This window comes from Vanellus vanellus, assembly GCF_965231255.1.
Source record: "Vanellus vanellus genome assembly, chromosome: 1".
Classification (NCBI taxonomy): domain Eukaryota; kingdom Metazoa; phylum Chordata; class Aves; order Charadriiformes; family Charadriidae; genus Vanellus; species Vanellus vanellus.
Window position 1 is genome coordinate 7,498,349 of NC_138905.1, and position 14,200 is coordinate 7,512,548.

The 14,200-nt window shown below is 45.3% G+C and overlaps 1 protein-coding gene across 1 annotated transcript in view; it reads left to right on the forward strand.

Moving 5' to 3' along the window:
• Window positions 1-14,200, forward strand: part of CAMK1D (calcium/calmodulin dependent protein kinase ID) — a gene marked incomplete at its 3' end in the record, with an annotated part of 226,104 nt that overhangs the window by 96,116 nt on the left and 115,788 nt on the right. The window contains exon 2 of the mRNA XM_082488605.1: window positions 3,890-4,021. Within this exon, the coding sequence (XP_082344731.1) occupies window positions 3,890-4,021 (132 nt within the window). The remainder of the gene's footprint in view (window positions 1-3,889; window positions 4,022-14,200) is intronic.

A 14,200-nucleotide genomic window follows, 5' to 3' on the forward strand; every position in this document is an offset into this window, starting at 1 on the left:
AGGGTCCTGCATGGTCCAGACGCGTGCAAAGGGGTGAGGAGTCAGAACACCTCAATCACCTTCTAGAATTTGCCGTTATCTCAGTGTGACACATCAGGTCATGTAACCTCTTTTTTTCTTCTTACCTTGTTCCTAGCTCATATAAAAACGATCTAGATCATAAAATTATTCCATGCCTTAATTAGAAGTTTGAATGGAGTTGACCCTCTAGGGTAAATGATAACAGTGTCAAAACTTTCAGAAATAGGTTCAGTTGCCGCACATGTATTTTGGCAGCTAAAGGTGGTTTAATTTTGCAGGAGTTTCTTGCTTACCCGTTTCCACTGCTGTCCTACTTCCTCAAAACGATGATGCTTTTCTATTTGTTTGCTATAATCTCCAGGCAGGATGAGGAAATCACGTCCTGTCACTTTGATGGTATAAAATGAGACATTTTCCGAACCCAAACATTTTTATAGAACTTTGTACACAATTAATTTTTAACCCCCAATAAAGAATCGGGATAAATTCTTAGAGATAAATTGGTTCCTTCATTAATGTCTTGATTTTAAAGGGCACATTAATTCTTTGGGGGAAAAAACCTTTAGCAAGCCTGCCAGCTCGGTAGTTCTGGGGAACTTTTTTGAGGAGGTGGAGAATTTGCTGTAGGATATGTTGCTGTTAGCAAGAAAATGAGCAGCCTTGTCTTTCTGACTTTCTCTCTGGTATTTATCTATTCATGCGTGAGTCAAGAGGGGTTTAGTGGGGGCTGGACTGGATGGTTCAGGGTGGAAGAATTCATCTGTGTGTTTGAAATTATGCTAATTGCTTGCCAATCTATACACTGTTATTTCTGACTCTCCCTTGACTCCAGCAGACTCCAGGAGTGTCTTTGCTGCCTTTTCCTTGCTGATGCTCCCTGCTACCATTTCCTTCTTCTTGTCCTATACCCCTCGTTCCTCTCAGTCTGGGGTTAACTCTTTGATCCCTATCTGCACCTGTGCCCTCCCTTCTCTTTCCTTCTAGCACTTCACTAATCTTTCTTTTGTCCATTGCCTTGTTGCTTTTCCTCCCTCTCTCCTTGTTCTGTGAACACAGGAGCATGTATAGTGCACCGGATAGTGCAGGCGGTCGCATCTCTCTCCTGCCTTCCCGGCAGATCCACCCCAGTGCTCCCCCCGCCGCTGTTGCCCGGGGGCTCTTCCCAGCACCAGCAATTTCATGCCGTGGCCTCATATAAAACTCGATGTAATAAAGCGCCCTGTCAGTGCCCAGGGTTGACATGTGAGCGAGAGCTTTAGCTTGAGGTTTAGCTTATTTCATGCTTTAATGAGAAAGGTTGTTAAGGAGATATGGAATTGGGTTTTATGAGTATTTCGGAGCTCCCTAAAAAATTGCATTTAAATTCACAGAGGCTCTTTCCAACCACTGGACCCTATGGCTGTCCTGGTAAGTGGAGAAAGAAATCCAGCAACATGATGAAGCCAGCTGAAATAGAGGTGTTTCCCAAAGCTGGCTTTATTGCGTAGAGGGATATAAAGGGATTTCCTTTATTTCGTTGCCTGAGAATGGCAGTGAAATCCAGATTGGGATGGGAGCTCTCTGTGTTTTTATAATATCATAAACATTGGGAGAGCTGTGTGATCAGTAAACGAGCGATACGAATATGCTGCTTTTAACAGCATTTAACTGAAGGCAAAAAACTTGTTCGAGACACAGCTGGAGTGAAGTGCGGTGTTGAAAGCTTAAGCAGATGGGACTTAAGGGGTTCATGAAATATAGCTGGGAGCAGTTCTGTGAGTTTCTGAGCACCCTGGTCTGCAACCAAAGCTGATAAGCACTGAGAGGTCTTAGGGCTTTCCAGTAAAAGGATTTTATTGCAGTTCTGGTCTGGCTGTCCCAAGCACGAGGGTCAGGGTGAAAACCCCGTTTGGTGAATCAAATGACTAGGACTGTTGATAAGAGGAAAGCAAAGAATTGGTCTTTAAAAACACTTTGGGTGGCTTGATTTCTTCATTGCACAAGCCACTAGGACCAATTGTGTGGACTCTAAATTGGAGCCTGTGATGCTCTGATGTGCCGTGGTAGATTATACGCAGAGCAGAAAACAGCGAATCGTTCCTTTACTTAGAGGGACATAAATGTGGTCAGAGTCTGGACCACCGTCCAAATTGGGGCAAAACATTTTTGGTTCAGAGGGTCACTACCACAAGTAGACAGGCTGTCAAACATCCGCCGTAACAGTTTGCAAAGGTCTCTTTTAATCCATTACTAAACTTCCCGTCGCTGTTTCCCTATCCCTGCTGGCTACAAAAGCCTTTCTGGGTAAACAGGCGCTTTCTTTCCAAAGCAGCAGCCTCTTCCTTTTGCTTATCCACTTATCCACTGGCTTAATGATTCATTTGGTTGTTTTGCAACTCAGGAACCGTTGGTGAGGTCACAGATGCTTGGTTGTGTCATCGAAGTGCATGACTTAAAAAGGAAGAGCCTCGCCAGGAAAGGAAACACTTCTGTTTGTCCACAAACACCTAGATAAGCAGCAGTTGTGGGGAATAAAAGTCAGAGAAAGTTGGTGGTACCAAATGAGGCTGTGATCAAACATTAACGTTTTAAGAGCGGGCTGGAGCGTGGTTGGGTTTGCTCAGCCTGCTGCTGAGCTCTCCTCACAGAGAGCTGTGTAGAAGAGCAGAATAATCTACTGATGGGAGGGGGGGAGATGAAGGAAAGCTGTCCTGCCTCTTTTTATTTTGTCTAAAATAAAATATGATCCTTCAGCTGGTGAATCCTTCAGGTGTGATTTGGTTGGACAAGTGCTTGGCTCTGATGTCTGTTGGACAAAGCGGGTGCTTCGGGAGGAGGTTTTGGTGAATAGGAGCAAAGATTTGCTGTTCCTCCTCAGGCCAATGATCTCTTGCCCAGTATCTCGCTGCTAAACCAGTACCAAGCACTGGAACATGAGCGGTCCCAGTGTGCCAGAGCAAAGGTCCATCCAGACCAGCAGTGTCTGAATGATGCTCAAATGCTCAGAAAACAGTCTGAGAACAGAAAAAAAGTGTATATAGCGCTGACTGTAACATTTTCCTGGCTTCACCCCAGTAAGGTCCAGATGCTTTGGAGGAAGCGATGAGAGTGCAAGAAATAATACACTGTTATGGAATAACCTAATGAAGGAGAAGCACTGCCCACTCCTGGCAATTAGTGACTGGCTGCTGTGATGAAGTTTCTTTATTTGTGTAATCCTCTCTGGGGTAACCATAGGGAGGCTTCTGTTAAGGCCGACGTTTGGACTTGTGATTTAATGCGATTCTTTGGCTTTAGCGGTTACACACAGAGCGGTTTGTGTTGTGGAATAACTCTGTGTACATAAAGAAATCCTGACGCTGCTTCCCCATCTGAGTCAGGGTTGAGCCAACGGTGAGGAGATGCTCTGGGCTGCCAGGGAGGACCGAAGCGGAGGCCCTGACCTCTTGTGGTCACTGAGGAACTGGGAGCACTCTTGGCACTGGTACATCAGTTAGTCCTAGAGACTTTGTGCTGCTATGTGAATTAAACATCCTAAAACTTCAGGAATGGGAAAAGTACATCATCCATCAAATCAGCAGCTGGACAACAGTCCATGCCCCTGTATGCGGAAAAGGTACTTTCTGATTTTCAAGCTTTGCTCATCCCTCTGCTGGACTATGGTTCTTTATTAAAATTTATTTGGTAAGCCTTTAATGTTTTGCATGAATGTGAATGTCTGTGTATGTTTGTAAAGGCAAAGAAAGATGCTCATAATGCCATTGATGTGATTAACAAGAGCAGCTATCAAAAGACACCAGAATAACTATATTCAATGGTTATGTTTCAGTTAATAGCTTCCAAAGAAAAGGCACCACTTAAAACCAGTGTTTTTCTTTTCTTCTTTCAGGGGTGCGTTCTCTGAAGTTGTTTTGGCTGAAGAGAGAGCGAGTGGGAAACTCTTTGCAGTCAAGTGCATTCCCAAGAAGGCACTGAAGGGAAAGGAAAGCAGCATAGAAAATGAAATTGCCGTCCTGAGAAAGTAAGTATCAGACCTTCATTTCTGCTTCTTTGCTTCGATTGGACTCCTGCTTTTAAGGAGCAACAACAGTAATTGACAAGTGTGACTGACAGGTTGTTCAGCCCCATCACGGGCAGACAAGATCACCTGAGTTTAAATGATGCTGAAAATGCTTTGTGAAATCGTCTGGTTTCATAGAATCACAGAACGGTTTGGGTTGGAAGGACCCTTAAAGGTCACCTAGTTCCAACCCCCTGCCATGGGCAGGGACACCTCTCACCAGCCCAGGTTGCTCCAAGCCCCATCCAGCCTGGCCTTGAACACCTCCAGGGATGGGGCAGCCACAGCTTCTCTGGGCAACCTGGGCCAGTGCCTCACCACCCTCAGAGTAAAGAATTTTTTCCTAATATCTAATATAAGCCTCCCCTCTTTCAGTTAAAAACTGTTACCCCTCGTCCTATAGCTACACTCCCTGATGAAGAGTCCCTCCCCATCTTTCCTGTAGCCCCTTTAGGTACTGGAAGGGGCTATAAGGTCTCCCTGGAGCCTTCTCTTCTCCAGGCTGAACAACCCCAACTCTCTCAGCCTGTCCTCATAGGAGAGGTGCTCCAGTCCTCTGATCATCTTTGTGGCCCTCCTCTGGATACACTGCAACAGGTCCATGTCTCCAGAACTGGACTCAATACAGCGAGGTGGGGGGTGTCTTACCAGAGCGGAGCAGAGGGGCAGAATCCCCTCCCTCACCCTGCTGGCCACGCTGCTGGGGATGCAGCCCAGGATGTGGTTGGCTTTCTGGGCTGCAAGTGCACGTCACTGGCTGATGTTGAGCTTCTCATCCACCAACACCCCCAAGTCCTTCTCCTCAGGGCTGCTCTCAATCCATTCTCCACCCAGCCTGGATTGATACAGGCTTTGTATTTGTTTGCCCTGACCCATGTGCAGGACCTTGCACTTGGCCTTATTGAACTTCATGAGGTTTGCACAGGCCCACTTCTCCAGCCTGTCCAGGTCCCTCTGGATGGCATCCCTCCCCTCCAGCATGTCAACCGCACCACACAGCTTGGTGTCATCGGCAAACTTGCAGAGGGTGCGCTCACTCCCACTGTCCATGTCGCCAACAAAGATGTTAAACAATGCTGGTCCCAATACTGACCCCTGAGGAGCTCCATTCTGCTTTCTTTTGTATTAATAGAGCCACATGACTGCAAGGTGGGAAAGAAGTGGAGTTAGGCTGGAGTAAAGCCTTTGATGCCCTAAAAAGACCTTATCCACTAATACTGTTGGCAGTTGGGTCACTGGCTTTGAGGAGAGCAGAACCAGGGTTATTATTTCCAAGTGCTTAAAATACTCTGTATACTAATTGCTCTAAAATTATGGCATGCTATTTGTTTTCTATAGGAGATAGTGGTAACCTGTACCATGGAGAGGTAGCTCTGCCACTTCTGGAAGTGACTTTCTAGGGTAACTTCTATTTTATCAGGGTTGTCCATGGTGTGTATTTTTTCCTGAACGTGGCTGGAAGGCATGGATAGAAAAGGTTAGCTCACGACTGCTATGAAATCAGTGTAGTCATTAGAGGCTTGATCCTTACCTCTTCCTCATCTTATGTCCTGAAGGTAGGATTGATCTCACCTGACTTGAGACACTTGGATACGAACTCAGAACCACACAGAATGTCAGAATCTCCTAGATTGGAAAAAACCTGTAAGATCACCTAGTCCAATCATTAACCTAACACTGACAAGCCCACCACTAAACCATGTCCCTGAGTGCTATATCTACACGACCCTTAAATACCTCCAGGAATGGGGGCTCCACCGCTGCCCTGGGTAATGCGTTCCAATGCCTGATGACCCTTTCAGTAAAGAAACTCTTCCTAATATCCAATCTAAACTTTCCTTGGCGCAACTTGAAGCCATACCAACTCGTCACCCTTGACTTTCTTTCTAGGTAATGGAAAGAGATTGGCCACTTTAGGATTGTAACTTGTTTTAAACTTCTAAAAAGTATCTTCTCATCGAATTAAAGGTAGTACAATTATATAGAAGTCTACATTAGCCTGGGGCAATCTGATTCCTACTGCACAGCTGTCCCTAGTGGGGCTTCTTGCCCCAGCTTTTGGTCATGTAGAAGCTGATATCAGGCTGGTCGTCTGGGCACCACGTGACAAAACTGATCCTAAATCTTTAAAACTAACTAGATACTTCTGAACTAAATGCTCAGGCAGCCTAAGTCAAAGGAGCAGGTTCAAGGGCAAACTCAGCCATCTCAGTAGGCAGAGGGGATCCTTTTGAGTGGAGGGACATAAGTGGGCCTCCAAACAGCTACAAACCATTTGTTGCCATTGCCTTCCCACTGCTGTACCCGTATCAGGTCAGTACAATGTAAACCTGGTGACAAATGCAGCATGTTGGCTTGCTGCGTAGTGTTACTGAGAACTGGTCATAAAGCTCAGCCATTGCCATCTCCATAACCGGCTAATAATGGCCAATAACTGGCAACTTGAAACTGCCTTCTTTATGTGGGTCTGTCCCCTGATACTCGTGTGTGGGTACAAAAGCAGCAATATTGGCATGCAGTAAGGATTGCCGTGCATCAGCCTTGACTCTAGGCTAGTAGGGCAGAGAAATCATTGAGGTTATTTCTTCCTTCTGTGTTGTGAAACGTTTCTGTTCTCTGCAAACAATTTCCCAAGAAACCAGGAGGCAGCACCCAGGCTGCGCTATTCCAGCTGCAAGGGCAGGAGAGTGAGAGGGTGGGAAATTCCTTAATTTCATACAATTAGATCTACTCAATCTCTTGTCCTATGCACGTTAGAACCTTAAGAGATATTCTTCCTTTTTTTTATCTCCTGATGTCTTCTACTTAGCTGTTGCTAATCCAAACTTTGCATGTCATTGTATTTATTCTGAAAATAGACATCTCTGCTAGCAGACATAGTATCGAATTTGTATGCGCCACCAAGGAAACGCTTAGAAAATAACAAACTGGATCCGCCTACAGTTGAGGAGAGGGGATATCAACCTGTTTCTCTGTTCGATGCATTCTCTGCTTCAAAAGCTGTCAGTAAGAATAGATTTGAGAGAGGTGGAGTGGATCCTGAGCAGCTGTTGCTAAGCTCCAAAGGTATCTAAGTGTCCTTGCTTTTGTTTCTGGTAGCTTAATACTGAGTGGGGATGGCCAGTTTGTGTGTTGTCTAATTACTGGGTAGGGTGCCAGAGCCCCGGGCTGCCCTGCATGGCTGTGAGGTGCCGGCGCCTTAACATGCCATCCGCTGAACTGATGCTTCTGAAGGGGGTGTGCACAGAGGATGCCTGGCAGGAGGAATTGGTCCCCGTTCCCTGAGAGGAAGGTGTAGAGCCACAGAGGATGGATGTGGATGCAAAACAAATATAAATATGCACGCGTGTTGATCCTGCTCTGCCTTTCTGGTTTTGCATTGTGCCTTTGGGGGTGTTTAAACCCCAACGGAATGAAAGTCCCAAAGGACACTCCGCCAAGCTGAAATGCAAGCAAACTCCTTGCGATCCTTTAGAGAAGGATCTCTTGTTTGACACGGGACTTTTTCCTCCTACATTCAGTTATTAGATTTTTGTCTTCCTCCTGACGAGGTGTTTGCTTTCTGGCAGACATCTGCTGAGTGCTGTGAAATGCAACTCTTCTTGAGTTGCCCTGCTTGTATGTCAAATGGGTGTCTACTGGGGAATGCTGAATATACTCCCTGTGGCCTCTGCCAGCTCTCAGGTGAGCTGCTCATGCCCCTGCGTGCGGTGAGCAGGTTTATAGGGACAGTCAGAGATTGTGCTGGATATGCCCAGGGCTGGTACAAACAAGTATCACTTATACTTCGTCCTCTCAGACTGCCCTGGAGGAGGTTTGTCCCCCTGCCAGTCCTGCCAAATCATACAGATCTAGCAGAATCAATATGGAAAAGGGTTTGGATGATGTCATGTGTTGAAGTCATATTTTAAATAATGTTTTTTAAATTCAGGATTAAGTCTGGGCATGGAGTACTATAGGAAGCAGAACCTGCTGATGAAAGCATGAACACAATGATCAAAACCCTTAGGTCCCCTCTCACTTCTGCGGTCCCCTCTCACTTCTGCTGCTTGCTGACTTCCTGTGTGACCATAAGTATCTTCTGTCTCAATATTTATTGTCTGTGAAACAGCCTTTATTTCAAAAAACTTTTGGATAAAGCATTTTACCCTCAGTTCATTTTGCAGTCCTTTCTAGTGTCAGCAGACCCAGGAGAGTGGGTCCAAGAAGGGGGATCTCTGTGCCGGGCTTTTAGTGTGGAACAATTGCAGCATCCCGTCAGTCCTTCTGTGTGTCTCAACTAAAAAGCTGTTGGAAGTATTAATCAAATGTTGTGTGTTGGGGAAGGTCAGCGGTCCCCCTGTGAAGTACATGGAAGGTAGGAGATTTTATCTCTCTGTCTGCGGGCCTGGATGCTCTTGCTGCCAAAACGAAATGACACATTTTAGAAGCGATGTTCTGCTAACAGAGGAGCGAGCTGCCAGCCAACTGATCTGCATGTTTGTGTGAGTGCCAGAGTGAATCATGCATACTCCATCATTTTATTTTTCCAGCCATGGCCAACAAATCTGTTCTTAAAAAAGAAAAAAGGCGGAAGAGCCGTTAAGTCAATATTTACGCCTAGCAACCTTAACAGGGTTCTTCCAATATGGACTCTTTTGTGTCCCGTGGAAATCCATGGCAACATTCCCCGAAGTCTCGGATGGGTGGGGACGGAGTGGGAAGGAGCTCGCTGTCGAGTGCAGTGCCGGGAGACACTAAGTCTGCAGTTAATCCGGGAGCCTGAGCCCGACAAAATGTTTAAGCATGTGCCTAATTTTAGACGGTTATTCGTACCAGTGACACCAGTGCGCAGATTGAGCTCACCTTGCAGAACTCAGGCCTAAAGGGATGCTTCAGAGCCAGGTGAAAGTCACCTGCGTTTGGTACCACATCAGGAGGAGAGTTTTCTTAATGTCTTCGATTAGTGCCCAGATAATGCGTGGGTGCACAAGCATTGCTGTTTCTTCTAATTGTGTGCTGGCTGCCTGTAGCTGGGCTCAGGGCAAAACATTACACCTCATCACCAAGCCAGGTGAGAAGCTGGCCTGCATCATTTTTAGGCTTTAAAATTTATTTCTTTTGCAAAGGAAAACGTGCTATGGTTTGGAATCTGTTTGAGGAACCCTGGGTCTCTAAGGCAGGACTATCACAGCTCAGTTCACTAGCTGGCTGTGGGGACTGACAGCACACGGTCACCTTCACGTGACACAAACTTTTCTTGACTTGAGATGTGGGGAGTTTCATAACCTGCTCTGAACGCAACTGTTTTCTGGTTTAGAGCAGAAAGGTAAACGCAATCCTTTCCATTGTTTGCTGTAGAATAGAGGAAAATTCTTCCACTTATGGTAATTGAGCAGGTGTGAACACGCTGAAAGATGAATCGTCTGTTAGACGGGTTCCTGAAGGCAGTGGGTGGTGCGAAGAGTTGGACTGCAGAGAAGCACCAGTTTGAGGCTCTAGTTAAATTAAAAAAAAACAACCTTGTAAGAGTCAGACAGAGAAAAATATGCCTGATTTTTTTTTTCTTGGTTTCACCACTATTTATCACAAGAAACGTTCTTGCTGCCTGGGTAATATCTGCACAATCATACAGATTCAGTGCTGAGTCAGAGCAAAGCCCGAGGAGGAACAATAAACTGTCTGTAGCCCTGCACCCAGGTGTATTGATTACTTAATAGCAGTAATGTGCACAAAGAAGTGTCTTGTTAAGCAAATACTGTTTAGCTAGCAAATCATACTCTGCTTTAGCTAGTTTCTGCTGAACGGGGGTTTTACCTAAATAGTTTAGAAATTATTTTTATCTTCTGCCCTCACCCCCTCCTCTTTAGTCTCCTAGATCCTCTGGGAGAGGCACCATTAAATTCCTTATTGCAAATCAGCGCCATGCCTAATTTCAGACTGAAGCCATTTTTCCTGTTAAACAGCGTGATCGAACTGTTTCTAGCAGGTCAGCTAAAATTCTGCCGGTGCTTTCCATTCCCGTTTCCTCGGAAGACGAGGGGGGACTGAGTGTTCAGGCAGTGATTCATGCCCAGGCGGCTGCTTCGCTCCTTATATGCCTGCACCTACAGCCAGGAGCTGCTGCTATAATAAGGAGCAGGGAGAGAAGCGGGGAGGCATCCTCCTGCAAATCTGGGAGGTCAGGGCTGTGCCCATCTCGAAACTAAACAAAAAACAGCAATGAGAAGTTTTCCCGAAGCGGGTGAAAGTGCGGGTGTTCCCGTTCTCCCATAAATCAGATGATGGTCAAAGGGCCCCTTTGCACCATCCCAGGAGGTAGCGCCGTTCCTGACATTAAAGAGGACACCCTCGATAACAAATGTGGAAAAATCACCCCTTCTCAAGAATTATGTGAAGACTAAAAGGATAATTTCAAAAATGGTACCTTTTTGCTCCCTTTAGGTAGCCCATTGACGAACTTCCCCTAAAACCTCTCTGTTCCAGATTCTTGTCTCTGTAAGGGCTCATCCCTCTGGGGCTAACCCCATAGCCTCTAGGAAGATGAATCCAAATTTAGTTTTGAAACCCATTAGTTACCTCCTATTAAACTCTCCTGTGCAATTTAACTCAGAATCAAAGGCTACATTAATCCTGAATAAAATTGGCCATGCAGAAGGGCATTTAATTAATTCAGATGAACGTTCCTGAGTGACTTTGTGGGACAGACCCATCTATTCAAGCCATGGCTGTCTCTGGGTCAAAAAATACAGCCCTTGCAGGCCTGGTTGGTCCCATACTCCAGTGTCCCAGTCTGGAGGCTCTGCTGGTGCCCACTAATTCTCTCCTATGGTAATTATTTTTCTGTGCGAGGTCAGACAGTGAAGTCCAGGTCCAGCCGAATCGAGGAGGAGACACTCTGATACTGTGCTGATAAGCGCTGACGTTAAAAATGACGGTAATTAGATTGGGTAGCTCGTGTACAAAAAGCTGTGGGATTGGGGTTTGAGGGGTTAATGACTAATTACCTCTTTACACTGCTGCAGTAAGAGCTCTTTTCTTGTAAAGAAATGAATGGTATGGTTAGGAAAATAAAAAAATTTAAAAAAGCACTTGGCGTCTCTGTCTGTCAGGTACCATTATTTCTCTGAAGCTTTGCTTACCCTACAGACAAAACAGGCTTGCTGCTTTTTTCTTTTTTTTTTTCCCCTCTGTGAATAATGGTGAGAAGATAGGCTGCCTCAGCAAGAATTGAAGAGACAGCTGGTTGTTATATTAAGTAATCACTTTCAGAGAAAGCTTTTATGTAGATTTACTTGTTAAAACCTGGCTTGCTCATGCCGTTGCAGTTGCGCTGGGGTGGCAGAAGGCTGACTCTGCCCTCCCCGCATGGGAGCTCTGCCAACTGCAAATCCAGGGCATCCCAAAAAAGCCGTCTCCCCTGCGGTTCTCCGAGGATGGCTCGGGGTTCCCAGGCGCGTGGCTACTGGTTAGGGGGTGATACCCAGTGGTGCCATCAATGATGTTGATGCCAGCGGTGGAAGAGTAGGGCGCCTCTAAGGATATAGCTGTTGGCATCTCGCATGGATAGACTTCATCGTTGCCCCTACGCATCTGCTGGGCTGACCTGGGTGCCTGGTGCCCACCCTTGGAGCCACCCTGACTGCTGGGCGCTGCTGCAGGCATCCCTGCAAGGGAGGCAGGTTAGGGGTGGGGAGGAGCCAGGATCTACAAAATGCTGCAGGGCAGGGGGACAGTTGGGCATGCCTGGAGGCTGACATCAGCTTCAGACCATGAGCTCATCTCCTGAATCGAGGAGATGTAGACTGGATGAATTGCCCTTCTCTGGTTTCAGGCAAAAGTGAATCTGACCCTATACATGTGGGTATGGCATGGGACAGCTCTGCCTTGGCACTAGTAGTTGACTTCTTGTTAAGCAACTCATTTTGCTGCAAAGAATTCATGTGAGTGAAAAAAACGTGAAACCTGAAACAAAGCTGACACCATTTTTGATCACTAAGACGCTGGAAACTTTGCAGGGGGAGACTTTGCAGCCAGGACTGCCTGGATTGTGTTTCATGCTAGATTAGATGTAAGCAGATGTAGGGAAGCAGATCAAGGCGTCTTAAAAATCCTACAATACATTAAATGAGAGAGGAAAATCCCCTCTGAAATAGTAAAAACAAACAAAATCCCTTGTATCTTCTCTGATCTTACACAGTTTCATTTACATGTGGTGTGCTCCGTAACAGCTTTAGCGATGGTGTGTGGCATTTCTGTGTTTCAGCCTGCTTTAGCACTGTGCATATGCAGACGGTTGTGGTCCTTCGAGTAGGTTATAGCGTGATAAGTCATTTCACTGTAATTGCTGTGTGACAATGCAGCTGTCCTCTCTTCTGGGTGGCGATGGCTTGCCAAATCTCCTTTGCATAACTGCACTTCTTCAAGGTCACCCCACACTCTGAGTCAACTGGGAGAAGGGCACAGGTCAGAGGGGATGAAAGTACGTCGTCAGTCAGAGCCCTGGCTTGGAAAATAATTCAGTCTGTTATGGAAGAAACAGCTGCTTTCTGAAATAGTTGCTCTAAGATACTTTCAAATTAGCAGAATGGGTTTTTCAGCCTTAGCTGGAGTCTGCTTCTCACCAGATCTGTTTTATGTGGACCCCATCCTGTGCATAGCTGGAATAACAGAGCTCCTAGTTGAACAATGAGAATATATACCCTATTTTCCAGTATTTTTTTACTCAGGAAGATGGTGACAATTGTGTTTCAGTGGTACAATTATCTGATTATGTGGGCCGTTGTCTGTTACCTAAAAGGAAAGAATTGTTAAGATGCATAAAGGCTCTTTAATAAGATCCAACAGTTTGATTAATGACTCAGCTTTATATCTGGATGTATAAGGTCTGTCTTTGTTACACCCATGTTTAAAGCTAAGAGTTACCTAATTTGCAAGCGCCTGCCTTTGGTTTGGGATTATGGAGCTCACAGAAGCTGAAGCGGGTTAGTGATTGCATGGGAGGACACGCAGCTATGAGGCTATCCCAAAACACAGTAGATGTGGGGAGTTAAAAATTGCAACAACTCTGTTGGAAGCAGCGCTACCACACAGTGTTTAGGGGCTGCAAGATTGTGGGTGGTGCAGCAGTAGTAGGGAAAGGATTTTCACGAGTGCTTGGAGCCCGGATCTTCAAGGATGTGTTGGTACCTAAAAGCTGCTGAAGGTGTAGTCCTGGGTGGCTTCGTCAGGCACAATACTTCCTCTTCTGTTCTTTCTCACAAGATTCTTCATAGGTAATCTAGAGTATCTTCTACAAAAGTAAGGTTTTTTCCATGAAAGTAATTTCTTCATTTGGAAAAAGTATAAAAGGCTGTTTAAAGGTCTCATGACATTAGCAAAGTGAAGATGTCCTTGTCAAAATTGAATTGACATATTGCATTTTGCCTGTTTTCTCTAACTTAATCTTGAAACGTTAACTGGAGGAATTCAGTGTTTTGTATTAAGTTATTGTGATGTACTGTTGGGAGCCAGTTCGTTTCTAACCACAAAATCATCATATTTTGATGACCAGTAAGTTATTTACATGCACAGTCCATGCACGTCAATGGAAATTATTTTATCTTACTTTCACGCTATTAAAATCCATGGTGTTATCTCATAAAACACTGGAGTATCTGAGAGGTGAATTAGAGTTATAATTTGTGAAGCACAGCATAAAGGAAAACATGTAAATGCAAGGTAGGATTCGTCTGGCCAGCTGGAAGCATCCTCAAGGTATGCAGCTGATTTGAGCTCAAATCTCACTTGCTGTGGAAATCATCAAATATGTATTTCTAAGTGGATCAGAATGAACAGGGAGGAAAAACAAGTATTCCAAAAATGTCAGTTCAAGAAGGTAGAAACACAAATCTTATCAGAAATGACACTTTTCCTGAGCACTCCTTGTCCAAAGCAGTTGTTTGCTCTTAGCTGCATGCTTTATGAATACAAGCTGATGTATTTTCGGCCTCCGTGATATGAAATTAGACCAGTAATGTTATCGGTGGGACAGTTTTTGTGGTGTGTGACCCCAGTGTGAATTTAAAGCCACTCTGTTGGTGACTTCTACTGCCTGTTTTCATTTATAGAAGATGAATCACAATTACATTTTGTGTCTCATAAAGGTCATGGTTCTAGGTG